Source organism: Lygodium microphyllum, chromosome 10 (assembly GCF_053477565.2).
Source record: "Lygodium microphyllum isolate KBCC chromosome 10, Lygodium_microphyllum_v1.1.10, whole genome shotgun sequence".
In the NCBI taxonomy this organism is placed as follows: domain Eukaryota; kingdom Viridiplantae; phylum Streptophyta; class Polypodiopsida; order Schizaeales; family Lygodiaceae; genus Lygodium; species Lygodium microphyllum.
The window spans coordinates 47,383,915-47,396,144 of record NC_141144.1 but is presented as its reverse complement, the minus strand read 5'-3'; the positions used below and the strand labels follow the sequence as shown (position 1 = coordinate 47,396,144).

The 12,230-nt window shown below is 40.4% G+C and overlaps 1 protein-coding gene and 1 non-coding gene across 3 annotated transcripts in view; one reads left to right on the top strand and one right to left on the bottom strand.

Moving 5' to 3' along the window:
• NFD6 (nuclear fusion defective 6) overlaps positions 1–11,908 on the top strand; it is a 39,379-nt gene extending 27,471 nt beyond the window's left edge. Inside the window, exons 4-5 of one of the 2 annotated variants that reach the window (XM_087686250.1) lie at positions 8,735–8,826; positions 9,034–11,908. Coding sequence is in view for 1 of the 2 variants with exons in the window: in XM_087686251.1 (XP_087542377.1) it covers positions 8,735–8,754 (20 nt within the window). In the remaining variant the exon portion in view is untranslated. The remainder of the gene's footprint in view (positions 1–8,734; positions 8,827–9,033) is intronic. The other variant, XM_087686251.1, reaches the window with a different exon arrangement.
• LOC148029966 (U6 spliceosomal RNA) lies at positions 6,573–6,675 on the bottom strand. The gene has a single exon (XR_015692295.1). It is a non-coding gene; the product is annotated as a U6 spliceosomal RNA (small nuclear RNA).
• Positions 11,909–12,230: the final 322 nt, after the last annotated feature.

Genomic DNA, 12,230 nt, shown 5'->3' with positions numbered 1-12,230 from the left:
AAGAGTGAGCGTTAGAATGTGACGGTTGAAGAGAGTGTGAGCAGAGTGAAAGTACGAGTCGATTAGAGTGCTCAGTGTACCAACAATGTGTTGGTACACAAAGAATAAAATGTATTTATACTTAGGGCACGTAAAGGGTGCATTCACATGTACAATGTGCGTGTACTATACATGGAGGTTACCGGGCCTTTATATTCCAACAACCTTCCACTTAAAGGTCCGATATGAACCTCTAGCTAGCCAACTCTCACTAGTTGAATGCAATGCTCGTGCTGAGCTTTGCTTAGACTTTTAGTGAGAACATTTGCAGGGTTATCTTGTGTTTTAATCTTGGTCAATGTGATTTGACCATCTTCCAGAATTTGTTTGATGAAGTGATATCACACATCTATATGCTTTGTGCGTGAATGATACATGGCATTCTTAGCAAGATACACAGCACTCCGGCTATCACATCCCAAAACTGCAGTACCCATAGACATGCCGAGATCATCTATAAGTCTACTCAACCATATAGCTTCCTTAGAAGCCTCAATAGCTGATATGTATTTAGCTTCAGTGGTACTCAATGCAACAATATTCTGCAACTTGGAATACCAAGAAACAGCCCCACCAGCAACTGTAAAGACATACCCGCTGGTGGACCTAGGAGTGTCCAAGTCACCTACTATGTCTGCATCACAATAACCTTGCAAACTAAGTGCACCCTACCCATAGCAAATACTTTTCCTTTGTGTATCCTTAAGGTATCGAAGAATACACTTGACAATTTTCCAATGTGCTTTGCCAGGATTTGACATAAACCTACTAACAACTCCCACTGCATGAGCAATGTCTGGACGAGTAGCAACCATATCATACATAAGAGAGCCATAAGTTGATGCATATGGAACTTCCTTCATAGCATTTGCTTCTACGTCATCTTTCGGGTTGTTGGCTTTGCTAAGCTTGAGATAAGGAGGTAAGCGCACCCCAAAAGGCTTAGCTTCAGCCATGTTAAATCTGTCCAGTACCTTTTCAATGTACTTTTCTTGAGATAAAAACAACAATTTCTGCATTCTATCTCTACGAATCCTCATGCCCAAAATATGCTCTGCATTCCCCAAATCTTTCATGGAGAAAGCTGATTTCAGTTGATTTTTGAGAGCATCCAAGCTAGTCTTTCTTTTCCCAGCTAACAACATATCATCCACATACAAAACAAGTATGATGGGGCTGCCATCTGTATCCTTTTTCATGTACAAGCAATGATTTGCATGGCTGCGTGTTAACTCATGAGATAGCATAAAAGTGTTAAAATTTTTGTACCACTGCCGTGGTGCTTGTTTCAGTCCATATAGGCTGCGTTTTAGCTTACACACCATTTTCTCTTTTCCAGAAACTACAAAGCTCTCGGGCTGTTTCATGTAGATTTCCTCATCAATGTCACCATGTAAAAAAGTTGTTTTTACATCCATTTGATACAGCTCTAAATCCAAAACAAAGAGTAAGAGCAAAAAGCACACGTAAAGTGATCATCTTCACAATAGGTGAGAAGACCTCTTGGAAGTCAATCCCTTCCTTTTGTGCATACCCTTTGACAACTAGCCTTGCCTTGTACTTGGGTTTCCCATCAATTGTCTTGACTTTGTACACCCATTTGTTTGGAAGTGGCTTCCTTCCCTTGGGCAATGACACAAGATCCCAAGTATCATTTGCATACAGAGATTTAATCTGTTCTTGCATAGCTAGCTCCCACTTATTGCTGAACTCACATGACTTGGCCTCTTTGTATGTAAGAGGCTCACCCTCATCTGTAAGCATTACATAATGCAAGGAGGGGTCAAGCCTATGTGGTTGCCTTCTTACACGTGTAGACCTGTGTACCCAATGATCAACATTTTTAGGAATTGGGTCTACATCTAGAGGTAAATTATTTTCAGCATTTATTGGCTGTTGTAAGCCATTTTCAGCATGCTGTTCATGTTATACAGCACCTTCATTTTCATTTCCAGCACCTGTATTTTCATAATCAACAAGCCTATCTTGCTGTCCATGACCTCCTTGTGCTTCTATTTGCTGTCCATCATTATTTGGCTCAAAAGTAACTGGCTGGTCATCAGTTTCAGCTTGTGGCACAGCACCATGAGGTTCATTTTCTGCAGTAATAGGTGGCTACAAACTCAGAAACTTCACCTTTTTCAGATCTTCATTAGAGGCTAGAGTGCTTTTCAGCAATTTTGCCTCATTAAACACAACATTACGGCTGTGAATAATTTTCTTGGATTGAGGTAACCACACTCTGTAGCCAAATTCACCCTCATCACCATAGCCCATGAAGATGCCTTTGGTGGATTTTGGGTCAAGTTTATTCCTCAGCTCATCCCTAACATGCACAAAAGCATCATAGCCAAATATGGGTAAATGGTCATATGAGGCCGATTTGCCAGACCAAACCTCCTTAGGGATGCCATTATTTAAGGACCTATTTGGAGAGCAGTTGCAAATGTGAACTGCGGTTTTGAGTGCCTCCCCCCAAAATGCATGAGGGAGATTAGCAGTGGATAGCATGCACCGCACTCTTCCACATAAAGTCCTATTATATCTTTCAGCCACCCCATTTGAAGGACTGTAAGGGGCTGTAAGCTGCCTCTTAATACCATGCAAGTCACAAAAGGACTTGAATTCAGTCGATGTGAACTCACCCCCATTATCAGTTCTCAAGCATTTCAACTTTCTACTTGTCTGAGTTGTCACGAATGCATGAAAAGTTTTTAAAAACAGCAAACACTTCACTTTTCTTTTTCAGCAAGTACACCCAAATCTTCTTGGAACAATCATCAATAAAGGAGACAAAGTATGCAACATCACCCAATGATTTCACGGGCACACTACATACATCAGAATGCACTAAGTCCAAGACATTGGGCTTGCGAGAGACACCGGAGTAAAATGAAATTTTTATTTGCTTTCCAAACTGACACTCATTACAAAAATCAAGTTTAGAGCCTTTTCTATCAACCCTCTTTAGAGAGGTAAGGACATCAAGTCCTTTTTGGCTCGTAGGGCCTAATCTCTGATGCCATAACTCCAAGTGGCTGCAAATTTCAGCAATCGCAAGAAACTTGCCATTCAAGGCTTTACAGTGCAAACAATACAAAGTGCCCTTCTTGGTTCCTTTTGCAATCAGCATGAAACCCTTTTTTACTTTATACAAACCGCCACCAAACAGTGTGGTGTAGCCATGCAAGTCAAGCTGACTAACAAATAGTAAACTCTTTTTAATGCTAGGCATGTATCTGACATCTTTTAGCACAAGCTCTTGACCATTGTCTAAAGACAAGTGTACTGTGCCAATGGCATCAATGCCGCAAGCATGGTTATTTTCAAGATACACCTTTCCATAATTGCCTGCATTGAACATAGCAAAACACTCCAAGTAAGGAGTCACATGGAAAGAGGCACCAAAGTCTACAATTCAAGTCTGAGTGACACTATCATTAACTGACAAGAGTGCATCAATCACATTAGCCTTGGTAATCTGCATATCCTGCATGTGATATACAAGGGCATCATAATCAGCTGCGCATAATACATTAGCCTCTGTATTTGAAAGCTCCTCTATGACCACACTAGAGGCCACATTGGCCTTTTCTTTGCCTTTGGTCGTCTTCGATGCATCTGTCTTTTCTTCCTTCTTCTTTTTATCTCTTGCATTTTTCTCTCTCTTGTTCCTTCTTGTAATACCTGCAATTAGGTTTCTTGTGGCCCTTTCGACCACAGTGATAGCAAGTGATGTCAGTCTTTTTCTTTCCTTTGCTCTTGCTCCTATTTCTCTGCCCTGCATTTGCATTTTTCTTTTCAGCCCTGCCTCTTACATTGTAAGCTGAGTTGTTGCCTTCTCCACCAGATATACGTCTAGTTTCTTCATTCAAGATAGAACCCCTCACGCCATCATATGAGAGATTGGGGTTATTGCTGAGTGAAACCACCAAGGTCTCCCAAGAGTCAGGCAGTGTCATGATAAAAAAGATTACTCTCAACTTATCATCAAAGTCCAAGTTTGCATCTTTGAGCTGATTTAGAATCCCTATAAACGCACTCAAGTGCTCAGCTGCAGGCTTTGACTCATCCAGTCTCATATTCACCAACTTGCACATTAAATGCACCTGATTAATAGGTGTGGTGATCTTTTAAGTAGTTTTCAGCTTTTCCCATATTGCATAACCTGTGTCTAAACCCTTAATGTCTGTTAGAATGTCATCAGTGACACCCATCTTTATGTAAGCCATAGCCTTTTTATTCACTCTGGCCCAATTTGCATCAGATATTAGTGCAGGTTTATCTTCCTGCAAAACATCCTCACAATCTTTTAGGAACAAAATGCCCTGCATATGGTCTTTCCAAAGGTCAAAGCCATGACCATCAAACCATTTAATCTCCATCAAACTCTTGATGTCTGAACTGAAAGAAGTTGCTGCCATTTTATCACGAACACAGGAGTAAGTGCACTAATCTGCGAAAGCTCAAGCTGAACCAGCAAAATACATTGCTGTTCTTCCTCAACCAGAAATAAATCTCTGCTGTTTGTACAGAATCAACCACCACACGGGCAAAAGATGCAGAATCCCCAAAATTTCAAGTTCAAAATTGCATAAATGTCAGTCAAACTGACTCAGCTGAGCAAAACTTTACCAATACATGAAAAACCCCAAATTTTTGGGATCCAATGTTAGGAAATTTTACTCAAAAGAGCAAAATTTTGACAAAATTGGCAAAATCCCCAATTTAATTGAGGTTACCGCTTGCAATGTCTACAATTTCTGACTCAAAGTCACTAGCAGGCATGAATGACGTCAAATCCTAGAAAAGCCCCACATTTTAGGCTCGATTTCGCCCAGAATTGTGACCTGTGCCTTTGATGTGTGAACTGCCTCTAAGAAGAAGGAATTTCCCACAAATTTGAAAAGAAAATAAGGATTTTGTTTTGATTTTATGAAAGAGTTGACAGGGCTGTTGACCCGTCGACAGACGTCTCGTCGTGGGACTGGCGACGCCTGTCACGATGACCCTCAGATTCGCGCTGGTCGTCGCCGTTGGTAGCAGGTTCGTAGGAGACTCCAGCCGCCGTCGCGTCACATTGTACATCGACACTTGCACTTCGTCATGTTGGTCCCCAGCTGCAGTAAGTCGCTCGCCAGTCTAAAGGTCGTCTGCCTGTCGCTCAATTGCAACTTGTCTGCTGGTTCACTAGTCTGACGCTCTCCTATATCTGAAGGTCGCATGCTTGTTGTGAGCTCATCAGTGGGCCTACTCACTGGGCATTAGCCTTGTCCCGCAGCCACTCGATTGCCCCTTGATCTCAAAAGTGCACAGAGTCTTAAGCTCTGATACCAGTTGTTGGACTAAGAGGGGCACAGCTGAGAGAGATGGAGATCGAGCAGGAGTGAGCATGAGAGTGTGATGACTGAAGAGAGTGTGAGCAGAGTGAAAGTACGAGTCGATTAGAGTGTACCAACAATGTGTTGGTACACAAAGAAGAATAAAATGTATTTATACTTAGGGCACGTAAAGGGCGCACTCACGTGTACAATGTGCGTGTACTATACACGGAGGTAACCGGGCCTTTATATCCCAACAGGATGCCTGCCCAGATATGGGGGAAATAGGCTGCATAGACTGAATTGCAGGTGTGGACTGCAACCTGAAATATTTGAGACGAATGAAATGACAAACAAATACACTATCAAAGCTTCATATGTCCTTTATTTGACTCGGATTGAGGTTCACAAGCAAGAGATGACCATATGTGACACTCATGATTGCTAATAGTCTCACTTTATACTTTCAAACTGCATTGTTGCAGCTGTCATCCATGTACGGTGCATCTGCATTGACTAGAGTTGATGATGTCCGAGCTCATAAGACAAGGGCTCTGTCTTGTATGCAGCTATCATTTAGATCAATTTGAGTTCTCTTCATTTTCTGTGTTCATTCTCTCTCTCTCTCTCTCTCTCTCTCTCTCTCTCTCTGTGTGTGTTCTTTTCTTCTACATGTGCACTAGAGTGTGGAAAAAATTTAGAGGAAAATAGCTGTTTGAAAAAGCCTACTTTTTGAGGGTCGTCTTTGAAAGTATATTTGATCAAGCTTTTTGTGCTTGAGCTTCTTAACTTTTTAAAACTCTTGACATCTCGTCCTCTTCTTCCATTCCACATCTTGTCCTCTTCTTCCTTGCATTCACTCTTGTCATTGTCATTGGCTTCTAATTCTTACTGCGGTCTTGTGCCCTCAGTTTAAACTGCAAAACACACTTTAGGCACAATGAAACATGAAATGTGTTTCATGACTGAAGCATTTCAGTCAAGCATGAAACATCCAAATGTTTCACCTCCCAAAAAAAGTCTTTATTTAAGTGTGACATTTTCTAGTTGTATAAGTTGTGGTTGAACTGTTTTTAAAAACCATGTCTAAAAGCGACCTTCCAAGTTCGGAAATGCGCATCAATCATCAAGTCACCATAGCGAATCTTCTTCTTCGTGGATGCTAGACGACGACGTCATGAAGAGGCAGACATGTTTCATGACACCAGCACATTGGCAGTAAGTCATCTCTCTCTCTTTCTCTCTCGACTTGGGGCAAGGGCCATGCTAATCTTCTCTGTATTGTTCCAATTTTATCAGATGTCTCCAAAGAGACTCTCTCTCTCTCTCTAGCTTTGCCCAAAATCCGTGTGTTTCACAGATACATATTATATGTATTATTCATCAGTTTCACCTAGTATTTCACTGAAACATTTTGCAGTTACCTTGTACCTTATTGACATGGTTCGTTGCAGCCACACATGCAGGGGTTCTGTCTTCTATGCAGCCCCCATTCGAATCACTTTGAGTTCTCTTCATTTTCTGTGTCCGTTCTGTTTTCCTCTTTATAAAACACCCAGCCCCACACAATCCCCATCCCCCCCACGCCTTCCCCTTCCCCTTTCCCTTCCCCTTCCCATGGGCCCCTCTCTGTTTTTACTTCTGCATGTGCACTCATGGAGACACCATAGGCTATAGCAATGGCCAGGTTAAGAGTAAAGTTTCAAGGATTTTTCAGGCCTTAGTACAGGAGAAAAAAATTCAGAGGAAAGTAGCTGTTTGAAAAAGTGTACTCTTTGAAGGTTGTCTTTGAAAGTATATTTGCTTAAGTGTCTCAACTTCTCAAAACTTTTTCAAAAATCATAATTATTAAGATTTCTTTTTTCTATCTTACACATACAGAAAAGATTATTAAAAATCATGGGGTAAAAGCCTCATAACAGTTGAATGAGCTTGCAACTATCTCATTGTGGAAATTTGTGCCACACAATTCACTTAACTTTAATACAATCTACTAGGCCATGACAATCAGAAAATGGAAATGGCTGCTACCATATGTCTGCCTACAGTTCACATTACACTGACAGGTGTCTTCAGTATTTTGCTGGCAAATCTCTTTTAATATTTAGACGTAACAACCACAGTAGGTGCCCAAGAGTCTGCAACCAAATTTGTCTCACATGCCTTTGCTGCTGTAGAATTTGTGGAGATGCATGTGAGGCTGCCTCCTAGTGACAATGTTCTTGATTATGTTTGCAAGGTAGAACCATCCCGTTAGACACCTTGAGCTGAGCTGTCAGATGCATTTGGGCAACCCTTATGCAGAAACTTGAACATGATGAAGTGATTCTGGTTGCTTGCATATCTGGGCTAACATGAATCTATGCACATGCATACACCAGTTGCCAATTTTGGAACACCCTTTTCAGTTTTTGACACCTGCATGACCTTATACATGAGCGTTCCTAAATACGAGCTCATATACAAGCTGGTATAGTTGCAAGCTTGTTTGTATTTATGCCTGTAATCATGTACGTAGGAATAGCCAAATCTTTTTATGGAATTCACTCCTAGGGTAAAGTCATGGTTCCGAGGAATGGTTGTTCTTGAATTGAGAAACATTGTTAATGTTAGCTTTTTCCTTTCCCTGTTCCATCCCCATCCCTGTTTTATTTGAAAATATAGTCATAAGGGTCCCGGGCATTCTGCATTCCGCTTGCTCGTCCTCCATGTGATTCATAGGTCATGTACACACCTTATGTACCACTCATGCACAGTGTGGAGTGAAGCATACATATTGTCCTTGTAATTCTTGGTGAGGATTGTCTGTCTCCAAGTCCTACCTATGCATTTGGGGAGGATCTGTGGATTATGCTAATGATTTTTGATAGTGGGCTGTTCAGAGTTTCTTGATGTATGATGTTTGGGGATTCTCATAGAGATTTTCTGTCTATTATGGCTTAATGACTGATTGAATACTGGCTGTGTACGTCAGCCTTAAACTTCATCCAAAAGGTCACACTAAGACTTATGCTAAATGATTTTAGTCCTTCTGTCCAGTTATTTATAGGAGGTAAGCCTGATGAAGCATGAATAAGCTTCTTGGAGTGTTACTGCAAGAGGCTTGTGCAAATTGGTCTTTTCTTGAGTGCGTGATCTGTATGTTGTTCCAATGCTTCTTTTGCTATATTCCCTTAGGGATCTTATAGGGTAGCCATTGAGATGGCGGGAAGGGCAGTCACAAGATGAGCTCATGCTGCTTAGAGTGAGAAGGGGGCCTTAATTTGAAGTCTTTCTTTTAGGGTGTGGCTTCCTGTGAAAGTTGCATTCAGTATTGGGCTATGTTGACGAGCATACACTCTGCCTGTTGATAAGAAACATGTTGTTCCCACCAGGTAAGCCCGATGGAGCGTGAATTTTCCGGAGTTTGTCGCATGTGAGTTTGGGCCCTTCATGTGGCAAATCTTCAAGTAGCTCTGAACATTTGGTAAGGCATTTGTGTGTTTTTAATCAAAATTATGTTAGAGACAAACGTAAGTTGTGCATCCTCCATTTGCTATGTATGAATATTAAGCATGTCATAGGCATGACGATTTAAATGAGCATTGATCTGTTAGCTGGCATTTGTTTATGCTGGAGCCTGGAAGCTCCTGGTATAAAGATTGGATGGGTGCTTCAATATACTGGCTTGCAGGACTTTACGGATACAAAAAGGCTTGAAAGTGGTGGTGACTGGAGGGAGAAAGAGCATTCTCTCAGGAGTATTTAGATAGCACAAGGTTTGTTCATATCCAAACATAGTGAGGCGTGACCTTTTTTTGGCTCATGAACTTATTCTCAATTTGAGGTTTACAACTTGAGTGGGGTCTGAAGGTCACTAGCATAAATGTTATAGTTGCATTTGATCAATGTGACTTCTGTCAAATTGAGTGCTTTGCTGCTCCTTGAATCTTGGTAACTACTAACATCATCTTGGGGGTATTTAGTTGCTGGTCGCACTGGAAAGAGAGATTTGTCATACATTGCAGTGCATGAGATTATATGCTTGTATCAATTTAACTGCACATTCCTTGAATCTTGGTAACATCTTAGGGGTATTTGGTTGTGATGGCAGTGGAACGAGAGATTTTTTGTATATTGCTGTGCACATGATTGTATGATTGTTCTAGTTTTCACTTGTTAAAATCAATGTGACCAACTGGACAAGGTAAGGAAGCTTTGCAGATTGGTTTTGGGCTTAAAATTGTCTGATTTGGTTTTTTGTCTTAAATCATGCCAGTAAAAGAGAGTTATCTAGCCTTTACTGGCTGTAAAAGTGTAGAAGTTGGATGTGTGTGTGCATGCGGTTGTTTTCTCCAAAAAACGGATGAATGTGCATACTTGCTTGGTTACCTTAGGCTGGCTAAGAAGACTCACCAATGTTGCACTCACATGCACGTTATGTTTGCGCAGTTATAGCTAGACTGAAATGTTGGATGGAGATATATATTGCGAGCTAGCAAAGTGATGTTGGTGCTTGCAAGATTGAGTGCAAACACATGCTTTAAGTGTGTACTTTAATTCTCATTTTACAGGAGCACCTCTGGCATATGTCAAAAAGATGTGCCTCCTGAACTAGCTCCATAGCTCTAGTATGTTTTTAAAGCCCTCATGATTTTTCCAAGATTCTCTCGACAAATTCGAGCAGAAAATTTCAAACTTGTAGTCTTTAGAATTGTCCAAAGTCCAAAATCTCCCCTTCGAACATGTTCGAGCTTCACATTTCCGAATTTGAATATCCAAGCATGTCATTCATGGTTCACATAACGCACCAGACCAAGCATGGCAAGAGGGCTATGAAAGAGATTATTGTACAGTATCCTTGTGTGCAATACTGCCTTGCCCAATGTTGGGGGACTTGCTTGTGCCCTCCACCATACCTCCATGTCCTTCGTCAGGTCAATCTCAGTCCCATTAAAGTGTGAGCATTGAGTGAGACTTTTGGAGCTCTCAATAGGAGATGGTCTTGCTCCTTACATGGATAAGTTGGAGATTGAGAGGTGTTAAGATGTTCCCCTCAAGGCTCTCTATCTCAAGTACTAAGTCTCTCTTTCTTGTACTAAATCTCTCCTTATCCTTGTTTTCAAGGGAACCTCATGGTGAGATTTATGCACGAAAAATCTTAGTGTAAACGATTAAAACCTATTCCTTGATAGTTCCTCTAGCTGTCTTATTACAGAATGAAGTTAGAGGACGTGGCACTTCAAATGTTGTCAACCTCTCCTTGATGCAAAAAGGGGGGTTTACAATGAAGTAGCAATGCTTTCTATTAGTTTTGGATTGCATGAGTCACTAGTAGTATTGTCAATTCCTTTTGAGGATCTTCAACATACTTGCTATTAACTTCATTGTAGTCATTGCACCATCCTTTATGTAAGAGCTTTTACCTCTATTTGTAGTCTTAGGTTAAAGGGGCGATTAGAGTGACATGTAATGGTTTTCTTTAATATGTTTTCTCAAGTTATATAATATACTTGTTATAGTGAAATTAAACACATCACTCGTAAGCTAAATAAAAATTTAGGGCATTTTGATATTTTTGTTAAATACAAAGTAATAAATGAAGGGTTCATGAAAGTGACACTAAGGGGCCAATAGTGCGACACTCCAAGATATCGAAACCAACCTCATATCTCAAAAGACCTCAATTCCTTTTTGGGTGATTGTAGAGCTTGACTTCAAGTTATTTGCTACTCTTTCTTCACATGTACACATGATATCTTGATGTGATTCAAGGAGTGCAAGCTATGTATATACTTGTACCACCTATTAGTAGAGAGAAGACCTCGTTGATGTCATCCTTAAAATATATTTGTTTTGAATACAAACGAGACCATTCTATGACACAAGGATGGCATCAAATTGGTTTTTATTGATGTGGTAAAAAAAGACAATACATATACATGTTACATGTGCACTTTATAGGTGTAACCATGATGACCTTTGGGCCTTCTTTGGCACCAATGCTATGAGTGTTTTAATTTGCCTTCTTGGTGTAGGAGTGTCCTAAAGTAGCTTGATACTTATCCTTATTTAACTATTCTATGATGGCTCACCTCCATAGATTGACCATTTGTTCACTTTTCTAGCGGCATTTATATTGGCAATCTTAGTTGGTTGTACTTAAAGTTGTGTTGATTGATACATGAATTGATGCATGAGAGAGAAAGAGATAGAGAGAGTTGTATTAATGTTTTTCTAGACACCTTAAAGGTGCATAGAATAAAGAGACATACATCATAGTCTTTAGTTTTGGTACAAAAAGAAGATAGGGTGCCATTAGCACAAAAAGAAAACCAATTGCTAAAGTCTTCAAAGTTGCTCGTGCTTTAAACTCTTGTATGATGACTTGCCACCTTGATAAACTACCTATTTGCCCTTCTTTTGAACTTCTTTCATATTGATAATTTCACTTGGTTGTGGTTGAGTTGTGCTCATGTAATTTCATCCATAATTTAGTTTGCTTGAAACATTTTGATTGCTTTATTGCTTCACCTTTATCTTTCATGCTTTCAAACTCCAAAGTTGCTTGACGATTTTCCATGGTATCATCCACTTGAATCGTTTTTTTCTAGAATTGGTTTTATTGAGTGAGAGAGAGAGAGAGAGAGAGAGAGAGAGAGAGAGAGAGAGAGAGAGAGAGAGAGAGAGAGAGAGAGAGAGAGAGAGAGAGACTCAACAATAGTTTGTGAGATGGACTATGAAGCAAACGAGTTATGGCTATTTTGTGGGATGTGACTATATTGTGAAACTAATGGAATATAACATGTTTGGGGGAAGTCACAAATGGATTATAACATGTTTGGGGGAAGAAAAAGGATGGACGATGTGGAAAATGTTGTGCACTATGCG